Source organism: Triplophysa dalaica, chromosome 17 (assembly GCF_015846415.1).
Source record: "Triplophysa dalaica isolate WHDGS20190420 chromosome 17, ASM1584641v1, whole genome shotgun sequence".
NCBI classification, from domain to species: Eukaryota; Metazoa; Chordata; class Actinopteri; order Cypriniformes; family Nemacheilidae; genus Triplophysa; species Triplophysa dalaica.
In genome coordinates, this window is record NC_079558.1 from 19,277,169 (window position 1) to 19,295,017 (window position 17,849).

A 17,849-nucleotide genomic window follows, 5' to 3' on the forward strand; every position below is an offset into this window, starting at 1 on the left:
AACTATGATGAGCATTTACATTAGCTGATTCGAAAAATGATCTGATCCTTTGCACCACTATTCAGGGAACATAAGAAGAAAGCATGTCAGTCATTTATAAACACCTCTACATCCTGCTTTAACTAATGTAAACAATGTGTGATCCTTTTTTTACAAAAATGTGTGAAAGGCAGGAGAGACGACTCCATGTGTCATCGTAATACATTTCAGTCCAATGATACAACAATGAATCTATAAAAACAAAATAAGGAAAACCCAAGAGGTTGATTGTCAAGACAGATTGGCTCTCCTTACATGGAGGTCGGGGTTCTGAGGTGTGATTTAAGGTACAGATGAATAATCACGGCTTGGTGTTGGTGGAGCGGTGACTCTTTATGACGGCAGCTTCACTCATAACTCAGGAGAAGCTGACATCACATCACCTAATAACCTTGACCTCCAACTCAGCCAATCTCTCTTCTAAACCTCCCTGAGCAAACTCGACCTGTTCAGTCGAATTAGGCATCCCTGAATGTCCTCTAGAACCTAAAACACTGGTCATCAACAACACCACAACACAACATAAAAGACATATGGACTTCAGTGCCGAATGAAAAATATACTGTCATCATGTTCCGCCTTGACCTTTGAGTCAAAAAAACTGCATAAACCATTTTTTACGGCGCGGACTGGGAAAAGGCACAGATTTTCCACACGCTACGTGAACAAAGACGGCCTCTGTTTCTCATTACACACGTGCTCGCTCGAGGACTGTATTAGGTTAGTGTTTCTTAAAGAGGCCCGCACAGTTTCAGGCGCCTTCCAGCGTTTGGCTCCTAAAGCGGGACTGAAGACAGATGACGGGTCTGACAGCGCTGCTTCATTATAGAACAGGCTGATACAAGTGGAGGGAGTGGCCCACCGTCTTGTTTTTCCACACCCAGCCCCCTGGTTGCCATCCTACCTTCTCACCGTGCAGACAACACCTCGAGGACAAGTCAAGAATAACAGCACAACTGCCCCCACAACTTCCCTCCCCCTGTTACTAGCCTGGGATTCCTGTTTTACGGCAGCGAAACCCAAAATTGAAGAGCTCAGAGTCGAGCGTAACCAGTTTTCCAGGGTTTTAGTACACAGGTCGTGTTAATTACACTGAATGTCAGAAGCTCAGGTCTCCAGACACAGAGACGGGTGTAGTGTTACTGCAGAGTTAACTCAGAGTCAGCCACAACACACCACACCGTCCTGATAAAAGAATGAAAATATAAAAGAGTGAGTCAACAAACAGTGTTTACAAGCTTTTTAAGCTGTTACCGTCGTGTAATGTCCAGACGCGGTCGGATAAGAAAGCTCTTGAGATGAAGGTGTTCATCAATAATGGACAGCGCGCCCGCTCCGAGCCTCATCTCATTATTGCAAATGGCTTGATGTTCATCTCCACCTCATCAGGCTGTGAACGGCAGCTGACATCACTCTTGTTACCCAGAATACATCAGCATTACATTACACACGCTGTCTGTAAGACGACTCTGTAAAAATTGACTGTATGACATCAGATAAGGTAAAATTATTACACATCTACAGTATATCTGAATACTGGAACTATTGGATGATCCATGTTTCCAATGTCCAGAGCAGTGTGACCGCTATAATGCCACTTCACTTGATCGTCAACTGCTAGCAAACATCTATCAGCCAATTGTGTGTCAGAAACTCAAAGTATTCATTTACATTTACATTTAGGCATTTGGCAGACGCTTTTATCCAAAGCGACTTACCTTGCTTTATACTATACATTTACATAGGTATTTGCAATCCCCTGGGATCGAACCCACAACCTTGCGTTGTTAACGCAATGCTCTTACCACTGAGCTACAGGAAAGCTGTTCATATTCAGATATGTAGGTCAAGAGAATAATCCATTTATCGTCATTCCTTTTGCAAATGTTGTTGATGATGATGATAACGTTTCGCTGGGTCTGAACTGGAAACTCGTTTCATTGGAGATCTCAAAAACTCTCTCTTTCTCAATCTCTTATCTCTTTATCTGAACATCTGCTGATAAAATGTTGTGTACCACCTATCAAAGGTGGGGCCGATGTAGCAGACGGAGAGATGTTTGCCTAAATACAAGGTCATAAAACACAACCCATGTTACATCTGCCAAACGCAGAGCTCGGGAGCAGATGTTTCAGGGGCGACCGCAGTTTAATTCTGGCACAGCATTAATTCATCCATGAGTCTATAGCTGCGTCTTATAGCCTGTGATCAATAATTCAGAGAGCCCACGAGAGACAGCACAGCTGATGGAAGCGAAGCACAAGTGCAGAGGCCGGACCAATCACACAAGAACAATAAGAACGCAGACTCAAAAGCACTAGAGTAGATGTGAAGGAGCTCGGCCTTCTCCTGGAGGAAAAACACAGCGGTGGATCTGTTTCACATTACTCCATTAACTGGACGTTTCAATAAGACCACTGAGGCCGGTGTACGGCTGGATCATAAGAGGAGAAAAAACATCTGCTTTGAGGTTAATCTTGTGATAAGGTTCCCTTCTGTGGCTCGGTCAATTGCAGAAAAACCCTGAACAAACATTAGCATTCTGTGGGAAGGTTTAGCGGCGCCGAGGACACTCATTCTTGTTTTAAGCATATGAAGCCGGTGTGCTGTTGTCCCTTTTTGAAAATAATTGCTGATCCATAACACAAGACTACTTTTTGCCAAACGTAACTTACATTCATGTGTGAGTTTGTGAAGACGCTGTGCATTCAGACATGATCTCAGGCTTGTCCGATTCTGAGACGGTCATGCGTGAGATGATCTCTGCCATCCCACAATCTGATTATTCCGCAAACTCTCAGCTGAATTCTATTTCAGTCAATACTCTAGTGGTTCAGCAAAATCACCACCGACACATTTCTGTCGTCACAACGCTCAGCTGTAACACACGGTGTTTTGACATGTAAGATAAGATCATGGAATGCCATAGGGGAAAACCATCAGCTGCGGCTCTCCTCATCTCACTCCTCATATCACACGCAGTCCTCATTTGACACCAGGAAAATCAGGTCAGATGCATTCCTTCGTAATTGGGTATTCAAACAGATATTTAAGAAAAAGGAGTAATGAAGAGTGACCTAGAGACCTTGTTTACACAGAGTTGTTCTGTCTTGGTTTGAAATAAGCGTGATATTTTGCAGAAATCTCTGTGCTGTCGTTCTCTGTCAAAGAGGTCGATGGAAAAAAAGCGAGACAGCCATCTGTCCACAGCACAAGCGCTTAACTGAGCATTACTAGCACATGTGTTCTCCCCATATCACCGCATCACATCACACCAGACCACAAGAAAACACTCGACAGCCTCCTAATGAAAATATGAATGGTTTTCTATCACAAACAAATCGTTTCTCTTTGGAATATATTTATCAATCCACTGGAGCCATCTTAATTACTTATACTTTCTATTAGAACATTTTGAGCCCCACACAAAATAGCACAATAGTTTTTAATATAAAAGCGATTACTATTCCTTTAATCATTAGTAGTGTTGTCTTATCATTCAGATAAAAAGATTTACAGTATAGTTTAACATTTGTGTTAGTGATGAGCATTTAATTTCATTACAGCTAAATGCAATCACAGACAGAAGTTATTGAATTAAATAACAATGAGAGAGAGCAGAGAGATCACTCGCTGCTATTACTTCAATCATTCATGCACTTGAGCGTTTGTCTGTTCATTGTGCGACACTGGTTGACCTTTATCAGGGGTCGTGGAAGGAGGGGCGTTCTGAAACACAGGTTCAACATGGTCTTAATGCCTTTCAGCTGCGAGCAGAAATGTGAATATCATATAAATCTCAACAAACTCGGCCCAGTTGATACTCGCTTTCCTTACTCCTCTCGTTCATGTTTTGCTTTCTCTCACGACGGGTTTCTGTCACGTTCCTGTTACCAAAGAAAACACAACGTGCCAATGGATGAACAGTGGTAATATGATCCGAAAATGTAGGGCGATGCAACTTTATGACACATACATGTGCTTGTCGAGCAGGTCAGGTGAACCCTGAAACGTGAAACATGTGCACACACCCCGACAAACTATTTCAGTTAATTTCATCGCTTGGTTCTGACATCACGGAAAATAGCTTTTCATTTTTCACAATCATTACAGGCGCAGTCTGTGTTTCCTGTCGAGAGGCCACCGTATTTCTCAACAAGCAGCTCACATTGGAAGGGGTCGACTGCGTAAATCAAGCCAAATGAATTTCAGCTGCTCGCCACAGAAGTGCAAGACTGCATTTACTAATCATTCAAGTTAATAACATTAAGTACATGCTGGGCACGCTTTCTGAATACAAAGAGTAATCCGTAGCTGCGCCCAATCCGCATACAATCCGTCTTAAATAGCGTTGGGAACAGAGAACCGGTTCTTTATTCAAAAAATTACTCAATATTACTTACTATCTTACATCAACACTCCATTCAATTAAGGTAAAATATATAAAAAGAAGAATAAGAGTTTTTTTAATTTTTAATAAAACCAGAACCAGGAATCATTAGATAAAACTGGACCTGGAATCGGAAGCGGAACATTTCTTACTATACCCAATCCTAGTCCTAGATAGTATTCGATACTAGAGTTATTATGTCCCAAATCACAGTACGCTGAAAAGAGAATTCTTAAAGTACATGGATGGTCAACCATTTGACGACACAGATTTTAACTCCAAAAAATAGCGGCCTCAAAATTTATGATTACTGTGACAGTTACACAGTTTTTATTAATTCACATTTATAAAGTCAATGCCATTGTTAATTTATTAAGCCACACATCTCTCTATACCCAAGGTTCATTTTAAGGACATAATATAAGTAGGCGAATTGGGACACACACCACATCAACAGACCTAACTCTAAAACTACCTATAATGCATTTATATTTATTAAATAATCATGCTGTAATGCCCTTGATTGTTTACATTGAATTACAAAAGATATGTTTGTGCACAACTACTGAGATATTTACTAATAAAAACAATGTTAGTAAATGCTGCTAGAGAGACATTATTATATGACTATATGCGTAATTGTGTTATGATGTGCTATCTACAGCAGGGAAGTAAGATACACTGAGATAAACAACACAACAGCAGAATGAAAACTACTGAAAAGTCAGTAAAAATAGCCTGTGACCTCATGCAGGACAGCGTTCGAAATGCTTGCATTTAATTGAAAACAGTCACTTAAAGCGTTGTCAATTGCTTGCAGACGTGTTACTCAATAAACAGAAAAACACCAGCCAAGTCATTTCAAAATTTTGAGGATGATGTATATGTCCTGATGCCAAGAGTAGAACACAGCGGGGTATTTCAGCCTCCAAATGGAAGACAGAAGTCTGGACACAGGACTGCCGCCAAAATGCAGCGAAGGCAAACAACTGCAGCAAGGAATGGAAACTTCATTTCCACTTTTTTCCCTCTCACTCTTGTTCACTCTCTGCTCACTTACTCACTCTCTCTCAGATGATCAAAAGCTACTTCTGTCATGATATAACTCAATTCTCACATTTGATCAGTTCTTAATATGTTAAACTTGACTGCTGTGCAGGCATGTGGTGTCATATGACTTGAGCTGTTCAGTAATAAAGAGTTTTTTTCATTAAGGATAAATAAATCTGTCAGAGAAAAATATTTCTGTCCAGCCCAAAACAACTCCGGAAGTTAACAGATTTCACATCAAAGCTTTGCATCTCACTGTTAGTTAAGAGCTGTTGTAGTGTCTCATGCAGATACATGAGATCTATAGATGATAGTCTTGATATAGATATAGATATATGTAGATGATGTTCTTATGATGAATTCTGAATCTTCATTTTTTACAGGTTGGGCCTGACTCTCACGGATAGGATTTTCCAGCAAAACACTGCAAAAGAGCTCAAGAAAATCTCACATTCCATCAGGACACAGCCAAACCACACGTAAATGTTCTTGCATTCTGCCAACACAACAGAAATGGTCTTTGACTGGAGTGTATTTGGAATCGCACATAAATATATAGTTAGTCTTGGGTTGCCGGACATTTGGCATCAACTCTGGTCCACCCTGCTTCTTATTCTGGCCAAGAATTATTCATTTCAAAAGCCAGAGACCATCGAAGCACCACATAAAATGAACAGCCACGGTTTCATTACTACACGACAATAAAGAAATAAAGGATAATGCAAAAAAAATTATGATGTCTTTATAACTGAAAACAGTGTCAGTAAAGGTGTAGGATTCCACTTCCAAAAAAAACATAAAAAATATTTAAGTGCATTAAAAAGTAATAAACTCATAAAGCGACTAAGGCTACTAGGAGACACCGTATCTTCAATGACTTCTACCAACAATAATCACAAACTTCAGAGATTATTTCAAATGGAGAAGCGTTCATTTCATTCAGGATGATGTCCCAATGGACTGGTAAAAACCTGTGAACCCTGACTCTCAGAAGTCTACAAATGCTTTCCAGTTTTGTAAACAGTATGCATCAAATGGTCATTAATGGAGCGTGTGGAGTCCAGAATCAGTAGTTGGTTGGAGTTGGAGACAGAGTTCAACTCAGGTGAAGTCTGCAGTAATCCCACAGCAGCGGATTTAAAGACTATTTAAGAATGTGATTAGCTGTTGAAATCACACACAACTCTTTTTCAAATGCAAAATGAGACTTTATCAGCAGACAATCATAAACCACTGGCGATGACAAACCATGACCACATCTGGACAGGAAAGACTTCCAAACAGACTACATTAAGCGACAAAGGAAAAGTGCTATATGTGCGTTCAAGAAACGCACACAAGCGCAGAGCCCTATGGGCCAGCAGTGCCAAATAAAGGGGTGGGAAGAGTGTGGGAGGAACAGGGCCCCCCTGGGAGGCCTGAGCTACAACCGGAGCGAGACCTCCTGCCTCTGTATGTGAACTCAGGGATGTCTCCCCATAACAGCCTTAAATTACCACCAGTCCCACACATCTACCAGAGACATCCCCCCACAGGAAGGCAAAAATCCTCATTTACCATGTCTTTTGCTTCCTTTATATACAGAACGATATATGGGTTTGTGATGGCGGACCGGAGAACCAAGAACAAGGACCGCTACGCTACAACACAGGTTCGACATGAGAGCGGTCTCACAACATTTTCTCAAAGATGCAAGCACGGTTCTCAACGCTCTCTGTGTTCCAGTGCAAGGTCGCAGCACAACGGTCTTTTTCAACGTGTCGCCCACGCTTGGATGAAACCGCACTCTGACATACTCTGAGCGGGCCCCCGGATTCAACCCCCGGGGGGGCAGCGAGCAGAGGACTGGCTATTGCAAAAGCAAACAACGTTCCAGATGAGGCTTTCAGGCAGGATGTCAGTCTACAGAAATTCCCCCTTCCCACATAGCCCAGAAAATAATTCATAAGAATTCCAAAGGTCAAGAGCTTGCAGCCGAGCATCTCGCCACAAAACTGAAGAAGAGGCCGTGTGCAACACAGCAAGTGTTCAATGTTTAGAGAGAAGAGAGACCAAAAAACATGGCTGATAACTACAACAACTAATCAATGAGATCAAAATGAATAATTTTCAACAAACGTAATTATCTATCAGTCAGGTGGGTTTAGTGTGCACCTTGTCAATAACACAACTTCAGGCAAACAATCTCATCATATTTAAGGGCTTTCTGGTGGAGCTACATCCCAGTGTGTGTGAAGAGACTAAATTCTAGGGGATTTGGAGATTTGACATCATGTTGGCTGAGCTCTAGAGGAACATTAAATGCTTTTCATGCAGCTAAAACCCAATGTAATGATTAACAGAGAAACTAGCATCAGAATATGACAAAATATCAAATATGAACTTGTTTAGTTCAGAAGCTGACAATATAAAGCATTGCTTTGCAGTGTAATGGGCGATTCACAATTGCTGCACTGGTTTCTCCTTTTTTCCAAAGCGCCTGGAGTTTGCACAACCCTGGACTCTGTCGTCGCTAAGCAACCATGGGCCACGGTAGACATTGAGACAAGGAGATATTGACAAAAGATTTATGGATTATAAAGTAAAAAAGGTAAAAAAGGTAAAAAATCTCTCTCGCGCACCTTCTCCGGATCTGTTCCATCTATGATCTGCCCGCTGCTACAAGATCTGCAGGTTCTGTAGCCATCTTTAAGAAACGTCTGAAAACACATCTCTTCCGTCAACATCTGACTGATCTGTTCTGACTCTATTTTCTTCTCTACTCTTTAAAAAAAAGAGTAGAGAAGAAACCGAGTCACTTCCTACTTACGTGCGCTTGCCGCGAATCTTCATTGAAAAATAACGAAGATGCACGCGCAAAAGATGTGAAATGTGAACCCACCCTAAGGCAATCGTGGCTTGTTTGTTGTTATCTGTTCTTCTTCATAGACAGGGTTAGACACCCGTGTAGAACTAGATGACATGAGATGACCATCAAAGAGCATTCTCCTCAATGCATTACTGCCTGTTTTGTGTGACTCACAAATCCCCCCTTAGGGTCTTATTTTTCCTTGCTAAATGTTCCCATTTTCCCATTCCTCAACAACTCTGGTAGAGGACAAACTGACAATAGAGGATTGCACAAAACATGTCTTATTACAAATGAAACAATGGGGCCCATTTTTCATTCCATATTTTCACAGCACTCCTTTCTTTTCCTTCATGCCCGACATGGAGTGCCCCAGTGCCAACAACCACCTGCAGGATAGAAAGTTCCAGCAGCGGGTATGTGAACGCATCCAGAGCATTTTTGTTGCTCACGCACACACGCTTCCACACAAAGGCCTGGTGCTTTCCTGCACTTCTGCAGTCGAGCTGGGATGAAGCTAGCATGAGGAAAACAGAGCGTACTCTGTTCGTTCCCAAATCCCTCTACAGGCCAGCCGTGTCTGCTCCCATCCCATTAAGCCGTCCTTCAGGGAGCTGTGTCACATCGAATTCACAACATGCTACACGCTGACTCCCTGCTCACGCTGCCAGACTTCAGAATGGCACGTCATAAGCGAGTCTGTTTGATTGTCTGCTTTCCTCTGCAAACAAGTTCCGCACATAGAACGCACAGGACTGGTGCTGATTTTGGGTTATGAAACAGAAGAGCCTTGTGAAAACACCTTATCTCCAGCACCTTCACTTCGTAAATCTTTTATGTCTTACATGACAGCTCATCCATGACATGAACAACAAGAATCAAAGAGAAACAGACTAGTCCACAAACATTAGTCGTTGAGGGCAGGAAGAAAGCACAGCATCCAGATGGTGATATTCCTGTGGCACATAGAAACATAACAATCTGTCTGTCCTTCTTCTGCCTTAGTTTAGGGCTCCAGATTCATTTACAGTCACATGACAGTTTCTGGATTCACAAACTGCCTGAAACGTGTTAAATTTGCCACTGTAGTGAAACGCTAGCACGGGCTCCTCGACAACGTGACGCAGCAAACGTTAGCATCCATTTATCACACGCTGGTAAAGTCGTAAGAGATCCACATGTGAGTTTTAGCAGTGTTATTTCCCTGTTGATAAAGCATTAATTAAGTCTAATTAGATTTAACAGCTGTTTTGTAAGCATATTTGCACTGTGGAAGTGTTCATCTCACTAGATTTAGAGGACATAAGGTTTTTCTTTACGATTTTAAATCAATTATTACATGCATAGGCAGGGAAAAGAGGGGGAAATAGAGACTTCTTAAAAGCACATCTAAGGTCACTTGCCACAAAACATTTGACAGCTCTATAATATCCGTTCATTGTGGAATGGGTGATCTACTTTATTTACTAAAAAGAAACCGAATCTGAATCTACATGCATGACTAAAACTAACATACAGTGTCATGAACAAATGACTCTTTAGTCAAAACTGTGATTCACAAACTGTAATTCAGTCTGTTAAATTACACTTTCAGAGCAGTAACTAAATTAAAATCCAACTCACTGACTAGAGCTTTATTTGGCCGTGTGTAGTTCAAAGATTTTACAGATGTTTTGTTGGCGTTGTTCCCTCAGTGCACAACAGAATTGTGTAGGAAACAATGCAAAACAGCAAAAATGTTTCTTCCATTCATACGCTACAGTAAATGCCAATACAAACCATGAGGAGCTGGAATGATAGTTATCAAAAGCACTCTGAGAATAAAGCGGTTTCATGGTTTGTATCTTGTCAAAGATAAGCACCCCTGCTGGACACAACAAGAGGAAAGCTGTCTAGTTTGTGGATCACGCCGAGTCGTGGCAGGACCTCAAACATCTGCTAAAGGTCAGATTTCCACTGTATGAACCAATCAATGAAGCCCATAGAACTTCCAAACAAAGAATAGTGTTTCGCACAAGAGAAGGAACATTGCACTTCATTTAAAGGACACTGATTTTATACACTCACTAATCCCCTCCAGGCAAGACAACCCACAATCCATTGGACAAACAACAAAAAGACAAACGCTAAACATGACTGTCACTTGGTTAGATCTGATGGAACATTCTCTTTGCGTCACTGCTCTTCTACAAACTCACTACATGGAATGTTTTTGATGATTATTTAAAGCTAATTCCCCTAATATTTTTTTTAATTGGTTTGTGATAAAGCATTTGAACAATTATGACACTGTTGAAGAGATATTCACAACAACAGAAACTGGCCTACATTTTGACGAAGCCATTAACCAAAACAAAAACATCAAAAAACAACAGATGTGGATTTATATTACAATACAAAACAATGCATCTCATTTTTATCTGGAACTTTTTAGCCTGGCATCAGTGCAAAACACTACATAAGACAAGTTAAACAGAGTAAAACTATTATTATCATTATTATAAAAGGAATATTTCATCCTCATCTTGACTTGGAACACATCAGTCACACATGTACACTAGGCCTGTTTCAAGAACTACATTATCACTTTTTACTACAAAATACAACAATTATACGTATGACAATTAACTGTGAACATAACAGACTTTTTCACAATACTCTGTGTTTTCACATGAATATAATGACATTTCTATTGTCAAACGATATATATCCCGTAACACCAGCCAGCCCAAAATCATAATGAGTCATTCACCACTGCAAATAACAAAGCTGTGCTGAAAAATCTGAGAACTGGCACACGTTTGCATCAAAGGTTTCTCCAGCACATGATGAATAGAGCAGATTTCAGCATTGTTCCTGGACACTCCTTTGCTCGCTGTAATTGCACTCAAATTTCCCCAGAGATTTTCTACAAATCTGAAGTGCAGCCGACACAAGCTGTGTCCTACACACCAAAGGTGTGCAGTGTGTGTGTGTCTCTTGGCTTCAGGCATATACACACCTCCCACTGGGCCTCTCTTTAAAGGTGTGTCATGCTGCACAATGCTGCCTCCAGCTTGTGGGTGTTGCTTTTAGCCCCGGGCACAACAAAACTAAATAAACGCGGACTTTCAACAGCCTCTTTCATATCCTGCCAAAACGCCAGCAGAATCGTGACGTTAAGACACACCGAGACAAAACAAACCTTCAAACTCACTTGTTTTTCCAGATGTACATTTCCACCCTAAACAGGATTAACACTTTCACAGTGAAACCTCCGAGCTGCATTACGACACTCCGCATTTCCTGCATCCAAGCACTGCTTCCACATGCGCTATTGGGCAATCATATCCGTGGCCATTCAAAAAGAGAAGTTGAGATGTTGCTCTCCAATATCGTCCTCAGGAAGTGGGACAGTGTTGCTCAAGGCAAGTTGTGTTACCTTCATGAGCCAACAAGAGTTTGCTTGTTCAGAAGTGAATTTAATTAAGATCACATTCCAGCAGGCTTGTCAAATAGCACCACTACCACCTCAGATGGAAGTGCTAAAAAAAGCCAAGCCCTGCGAGTAACAGTCCAGTTATTTGATTTGTGAAAGTATGCACTGAAACGAGTATACAGTACAGTCTCAACGCCACACATCTGCTTTCACTTTAAAGCACGTTTAACAAAAGCTGATATTGCTGCAACAGCGCACTGCCTCGGTGAACATTCCAGCCCACAGAAAGCTGGACTAACATTGTTTGTGTGTTATTTTTGACCGCTTGCTGTGTAGAGTTGTAGAGACGGTGCATGTACACAAATCCACATTAACACTGTTGGTGCTGCCGTAATTACAGGAAGCTCCACAATTTGACTTAAATTGAGCAAGAGAAACGCGGCCTGCTTTCTAATGTGAATGTGATTTAGAAATAGAGGAACAGTCTTGCTGTGTGTCACTGATCTGTTGCCGAGCATAACAGGATATATGACACTCATTGCATCACCCGAGAGCTATTCAGACCACCGCGGCTAATGTGTCCGTCCACACAGAGAGAGGTCAGCCAACATGGTTCCAATAAATGCACTTACAAACTTTGGTGTGAGCCAAACTGAGGGATTGTCTTTGACGTTTCACGAACAATCCTAAGGATTTCAGCTGTACTCACGCTTAACACAATTAAATGCTTAAATGTGCATAATTCCACTTAACCATTCTGCAGCGTAGCCGTATCACAGCAAGACGTAGGCTCTGTTTCAACACAAATGGAGCTGCCATGCTGTCTACTGCCTACAGAAGGCCCTTCAGGACAGCATCCAGGCTATAATGTACAATTCAATGTAACATCCTAACTAATGCAACTCTGTGTCATACAAAAACCTCACTCAAAACTGATCTCCATTAAGTTAGGTGTATGTTTTGCCAACTACGTGAAAAATGTAATGCCTAAAATACATAGCACAAATACAAAAAACGGTGTTAAATATTCAACTTTACACTAGATCATGATTAAATTGGTTGCGCAGGTGTTAACAAATAAAGTTAATTTAATTATGTATGACACATATGATGCTGACCTTCTGACCTGCCATTAAACACATTGTTCCCGTTATGACAACTGATATTGCCATTGAATTCACTGAAAATAATGAAACCGGTCGCTCTTCTTTTTGGAATTTGATGAGTTAATCGCAAACCTGTTCAAAGCGGCAATGCTGTAATGCACACCTCTTAGCCACCTGTTGCTATGGGATACAGTCCAATCATTGGTTTAACACGGTACAGCGCACTTCATCCGTGTCTTAAATACATCACATTGCATGTGAAACTGAAAAATTTATGACAGAAACATTTGATCAAATATGATACAATGTACTATTCATTCTTATAATACTAATGAAGAAGAAATAACAACATTGTTGTAATTGTGATTTTTAGCTTTCTTTTATTTCTATTGTTTTTTATTAGTATTAATAGCAATTGCTATATTTATTAATGTACATATTAGACAAGCAAGTGTCCTTTTAAATAACAACGGTCCAGAAGAGATCCGATCAGCTGATCAGATATGTACAAACATAAATGATATACCACAGCGGACAGTGTTGCCGCAAGAATGAAAGTGTATAGGTCGTTTTCAATCACGTGGTTTTTATGACGAGTGCGGCGCGCCTGGAGGGCAGCAAGTGATTTTCCTCCTTAGGAATTCACTATCACAAACTCAAAGTACCTATGTTTAACGACCTGAACAACGACCAGGTAAGCCCACATTTTTGCCCAACCTTCCTTGTTATAAACACTAGCTTCCATTGAAAGATTATTAAATGGATAAAGTGAAAAATCATGTGTTAAGCATTTCTTCCCCAAAAACGCACCAAAACAATGACCACGGATTACCAAAATAAAAACGTATGTTTATCACTGATATCCAACATAAACGTGATAACAGAAAAGTTTTATGTTCTCAGTTTGTCGCTGCCTTGAGCAATGTTATGTGGTTTCTTTATAATGTACTTTATGTGGTCGTTCTTTCGGTACGCATCATTATAATGGATTTATATTGGCGAGATTTATCACTTAATCCATTTTATCAGGACTCGATCTTTGTTGCTAGTGTTCATGACAAGGTTCTTAAACTGTATATGTGAGCTCACCTGGTCGTACGTTAAACCTCCTAAAGCATTTTAGAAGGTCATCGGGTTCAGCTCATCCCAACCACAGATTCAGGTTTACTTTTATCTCCGTTTCTCAGTCAATAATCGCATTTTCCTCCTTCATGAACATCAACTTTTGCTACACAATGAAAAAACCTTTCATGGTTTGATTGTTTCGAACAGTCAAAAACGAAGTAAAACACAGGCATTCTGAGTTTGTTATAGTGAGTTCCATTGGAGAAAATCCCTTGCTCTCCTCCATCGGCACTTCACACAGTGCAGTGATGTCATGTGCAAACTACCTATTGAGCAAGTGTTCTCGTGTAATGTCTTTGTAGCAGAAGATCTCAGTAATGTTTTTTCTGGAGAGGTCGGTCTGGTACAGGACAGAGGTCAGTCCAGGTCAGACAGGCCGGATTCTGGGAAGAGCATCTCTCAGTGTTACAGGTTGGAGACAAACCTCCATTTAAACTTCAGAGGCTACTATCTTCTAATAATTTTGAAAATGTTAAGGTTAAAGAACGTCATTTATATAAATCTTCAATTTCACTGACGCGAGTATATCATATATATAGCATATCACAGCACACTGGATGGATATTGTTAGATCATTCATTCAGTAAATAAGATTAAATGTGTTCTGTGCCACTGGCATCAACAAATGGAGGTGCAGAAATAAAGCGTTTCTCGAACCCTCAATAGATTGTATAGTGCTTGTGCTCTTAGTAACATGCTAGTGTGTCATTGTGTACACGCACTAGCCATTATAATCCAGCTCTTACAAACCAGACCGAAGATTGTTGCTGTTCATGACACGGAGAAGGAAAGGACAGGACAGGAGTGAGGGGGCATATGTCGAACTCAATAATAAAGTACAAAGGTTCCGAGTTTTTCCACCTCGTTCCATTCGCTTATGCAGCGTCCTTCAACGCCCCGGCAGACTACTGTCGCAATCCACATGCTACAATGCTCGGCAGGTTAATGCTTCTGTCCACCTTTAACTCGTGGAATATCAGCCATAAATGCGTCCAGCACATGAGCTTCATATGGCTTTTTCACGAGGACGACGGGAGGGGTTCTTTACGTTATGTAAATCAAATCCGCCGACAATCAAGATCGTCTGTCCTCGGGTGGATTAATATCATACAAAGGAAGAGCGCTGGACTGGTTTTAGGGAAGGTATTAAAGCGATGACTCGCTGTCAAACAGTGCAGGGTCATAGTGTCTGTCTGTCAGATGAACAAAGAGCAATCTCTGTGTAGGTTAACTCTAGTTCAGGGGAATGTCTGAACATAGCGCTCTTTATGCTGCAGTGGGGGGAGGGAAGACCACCGCTCTCATGTTACGAGCCATTTTCTTAAGCCACAAATCACATGGACACTTCCAGCTCTTTACAGCCAGTTGTTGCCCGTGTGACTGAGGGCTATAAATGAAGGCTCTGCTGGTATTTTTGCAAACAGGATTACATGAGGGTAATATTGAAGAGTTTAATTCCAAAAATGAGATAAATCCATTTAAAAAATCAATGCATTCCAATTAATATCAATCACACTGCAGTTGGCTTGTTTTGATTGAAGCCATAAAAACTCAAAAAATACAGCTAACTAACACAATAAAAACATGATGACAAGATAAAAAATATCTTATTCTGTAAATAAACTCTTCAGTTTATGTGCAGTCCTTTACGTCATCATCCTCACTGACATCTTTGCAAATAACAGCAGCACAATGTTAACGACGGAAAGAGAGACGTCATGAGCTTTTACACTATGTGCACAACTGAAAGACATTTTAGTCTGTTTAAAAATAATAAGGTGTTATACGTGTAATAGTGTCCGAGGGAACGGTGGAGGTTTAGAGGTTTAACCCTCAGCTGCAGGCGGGTTATTGAGTGTGGAAAATTCTGTGTGCTGATGGGCAGTGGTACAGTCAGTGACCTCACAACACAGCCCTGAAAACAACCGGCCAGCGTACTGTACAGTGTACACACACACACACACACACACAATGACAGAAACCGCTCCATTCATCTCCGGCCATATAAGAGCTGCAGTTGCCCTTTAACCTGCCTGACACAATCACAGATTACAGATGATTTCAGATCACACTCACAACATATATTACTGGACAGCCTTTGATAATTCTACTTCACACTCATAACTAATGCTTTTTATTTGAGAAGTGAAAACACATTATATTTTGCTATATTAAGCATAAACTCAGGACTATTACTATCTTACAGTAATATTCCAAGTAGCAACAACACTCATTATTAAAATATATCATTTAAAAATGAATCCACACCAGAAGCCAGGCCAAATGGACAAATAATTACAACAAACCTGTTATTTGTAATACAAGCCTTGAATTTTCATTGGGGGAGGGGGTCGGGGTGCCTGTTTGTAATGTTTACAGGTTAATGTCTTATTCTACTAATAACAAACTAGTATTCCAGATGACATATGTGTATTAAGCAAGGCCGGGGAGGGTTTTTAACCATATTTACATCAATGAGCAAAGGACACTATTATTTATGGCCCTGACCCTTTACACAGATGTCTTACATTTGGTCCACTAGCTTATCGAATATGAAATAATATTAAAATCCCCTGTCACGACTACACAAGTGTTAAAAAAACAAGCTAGTGAATAGTAAGGAATCAGATATTGGAATAAAATAATTGCTGCTGGAAAACATTAAGCTGTCTACGAGCAATATCCTTTCATAATGTTCAACGAAAACACACGATCAATACAGATTTTTCAAGACAGATCACAAAGATACGAGACACCAGATTGTTCGTAGACGTTATTCGCTTTATCGAAGCTTTACAACACGACTCCACCAAACGAGCAAAACGCAAAATAATCCAACCTTTTACAATCAGCTATTTCAAAAAGTCACCGACAATCTGAGATGTGCAGCTCGTGCTGTGTGTTAACCGCGGTACGGTACCCGCTGTCTTACCGTCAGCTCGGGGTTGTCGTGGTCTCGGTGAGTGACGGCTCGGATGACTCCGGCTCGCCAGGACCAGCGCGCGATGTGCGCGGGCTCCAGCGGCTCCTCTCCGCTCACGCACAGGAACCGCTTCCCGACCACCATGGCAAACAAAACCCTCGAAGCCCTCAACACCGACAGCACATTTACACCGTCACGACTGCGTGCTAAACAGAACGAAAGAAACCACCGTGATTTTCTCGCCTTTTCGCTTGACGACCTCAGCCCGGGGGATTTAAATTTCTCTCAGCCTCCACCCGTGAATGGTCGCTCTCGCGCTCCGAGAAACTGAACACTGGACCGCATCACTGCGAACGTGAAACCGGTATCCCTCCGCCTCGCACGGAGCGCAGCGTCCGTGTCAAAACCGCAGCAGGGAGATTTCTGCGTCCGCCAGACTCAATGGAAGAGCCGCCGCTTCCATACTACACTACAGTCTCCTAAAATAGTGCTCTGTTGTTTTTGTTTATTTCAGCCAGCATAGGGAAAAACATAAATGCCATGCATTAAAAAAAATCGCCGGGTGTCATAAAACGGAATCAAAGTATTGGATAAATAAATATGTATCAAAGATTCGACCATGCAGCTGTATTGGCGTGATAAAAATGTATAGGCTACACACAAATACGTACACACAAAATTTTTACACACAAATACACATGTTTAAATGAAAGTGTTTATTAATGTCTAACACCTATTTTGAAATAAAATCACACGTCCTCTGACACATAGTAATGTCATTCAAAATCTCTCTAGACACATCAAACAACTGCACACATGTGAATATATTACCTTTCAGTTGTGTTTCACAAATCTAAAGATGACCTGTGGGCTGCTGGTTGAGGAGTGCTGATGTGAGAGAAGCATGCACACTACATACAATCAGACCCGTGTCACCTTCAGGTCAGAGC

The 17,849-nt window shown here is 41.1% G+C and overlaps 1 protein-coding gene across 1 annotated transcript in view; it reads right to left on the reverse strand.

Annotated features, from left to right (window-relative positions):
* The window catches only part of jmjd1cb (jumonji domain containing 1Cb), a 110,822-nt gene extending 93,613 nt beyond the window's left edge, over window positions 1-17,209 (reverse strand). Inside the window, 1 exon segment of the mRNA XM_056770867.1 lies at window positions 16,909-17,209. Within this exon segment, the coding sequence (XP_056626845.1) occupies window positions 16,909-17,043 (135 nt within the window). The 5' untranslated portion in view covers window positions 17,044-17,209.
* Between the last annotated feature and the right edge of the window lie 640 nt (window positions 17,210-17,849).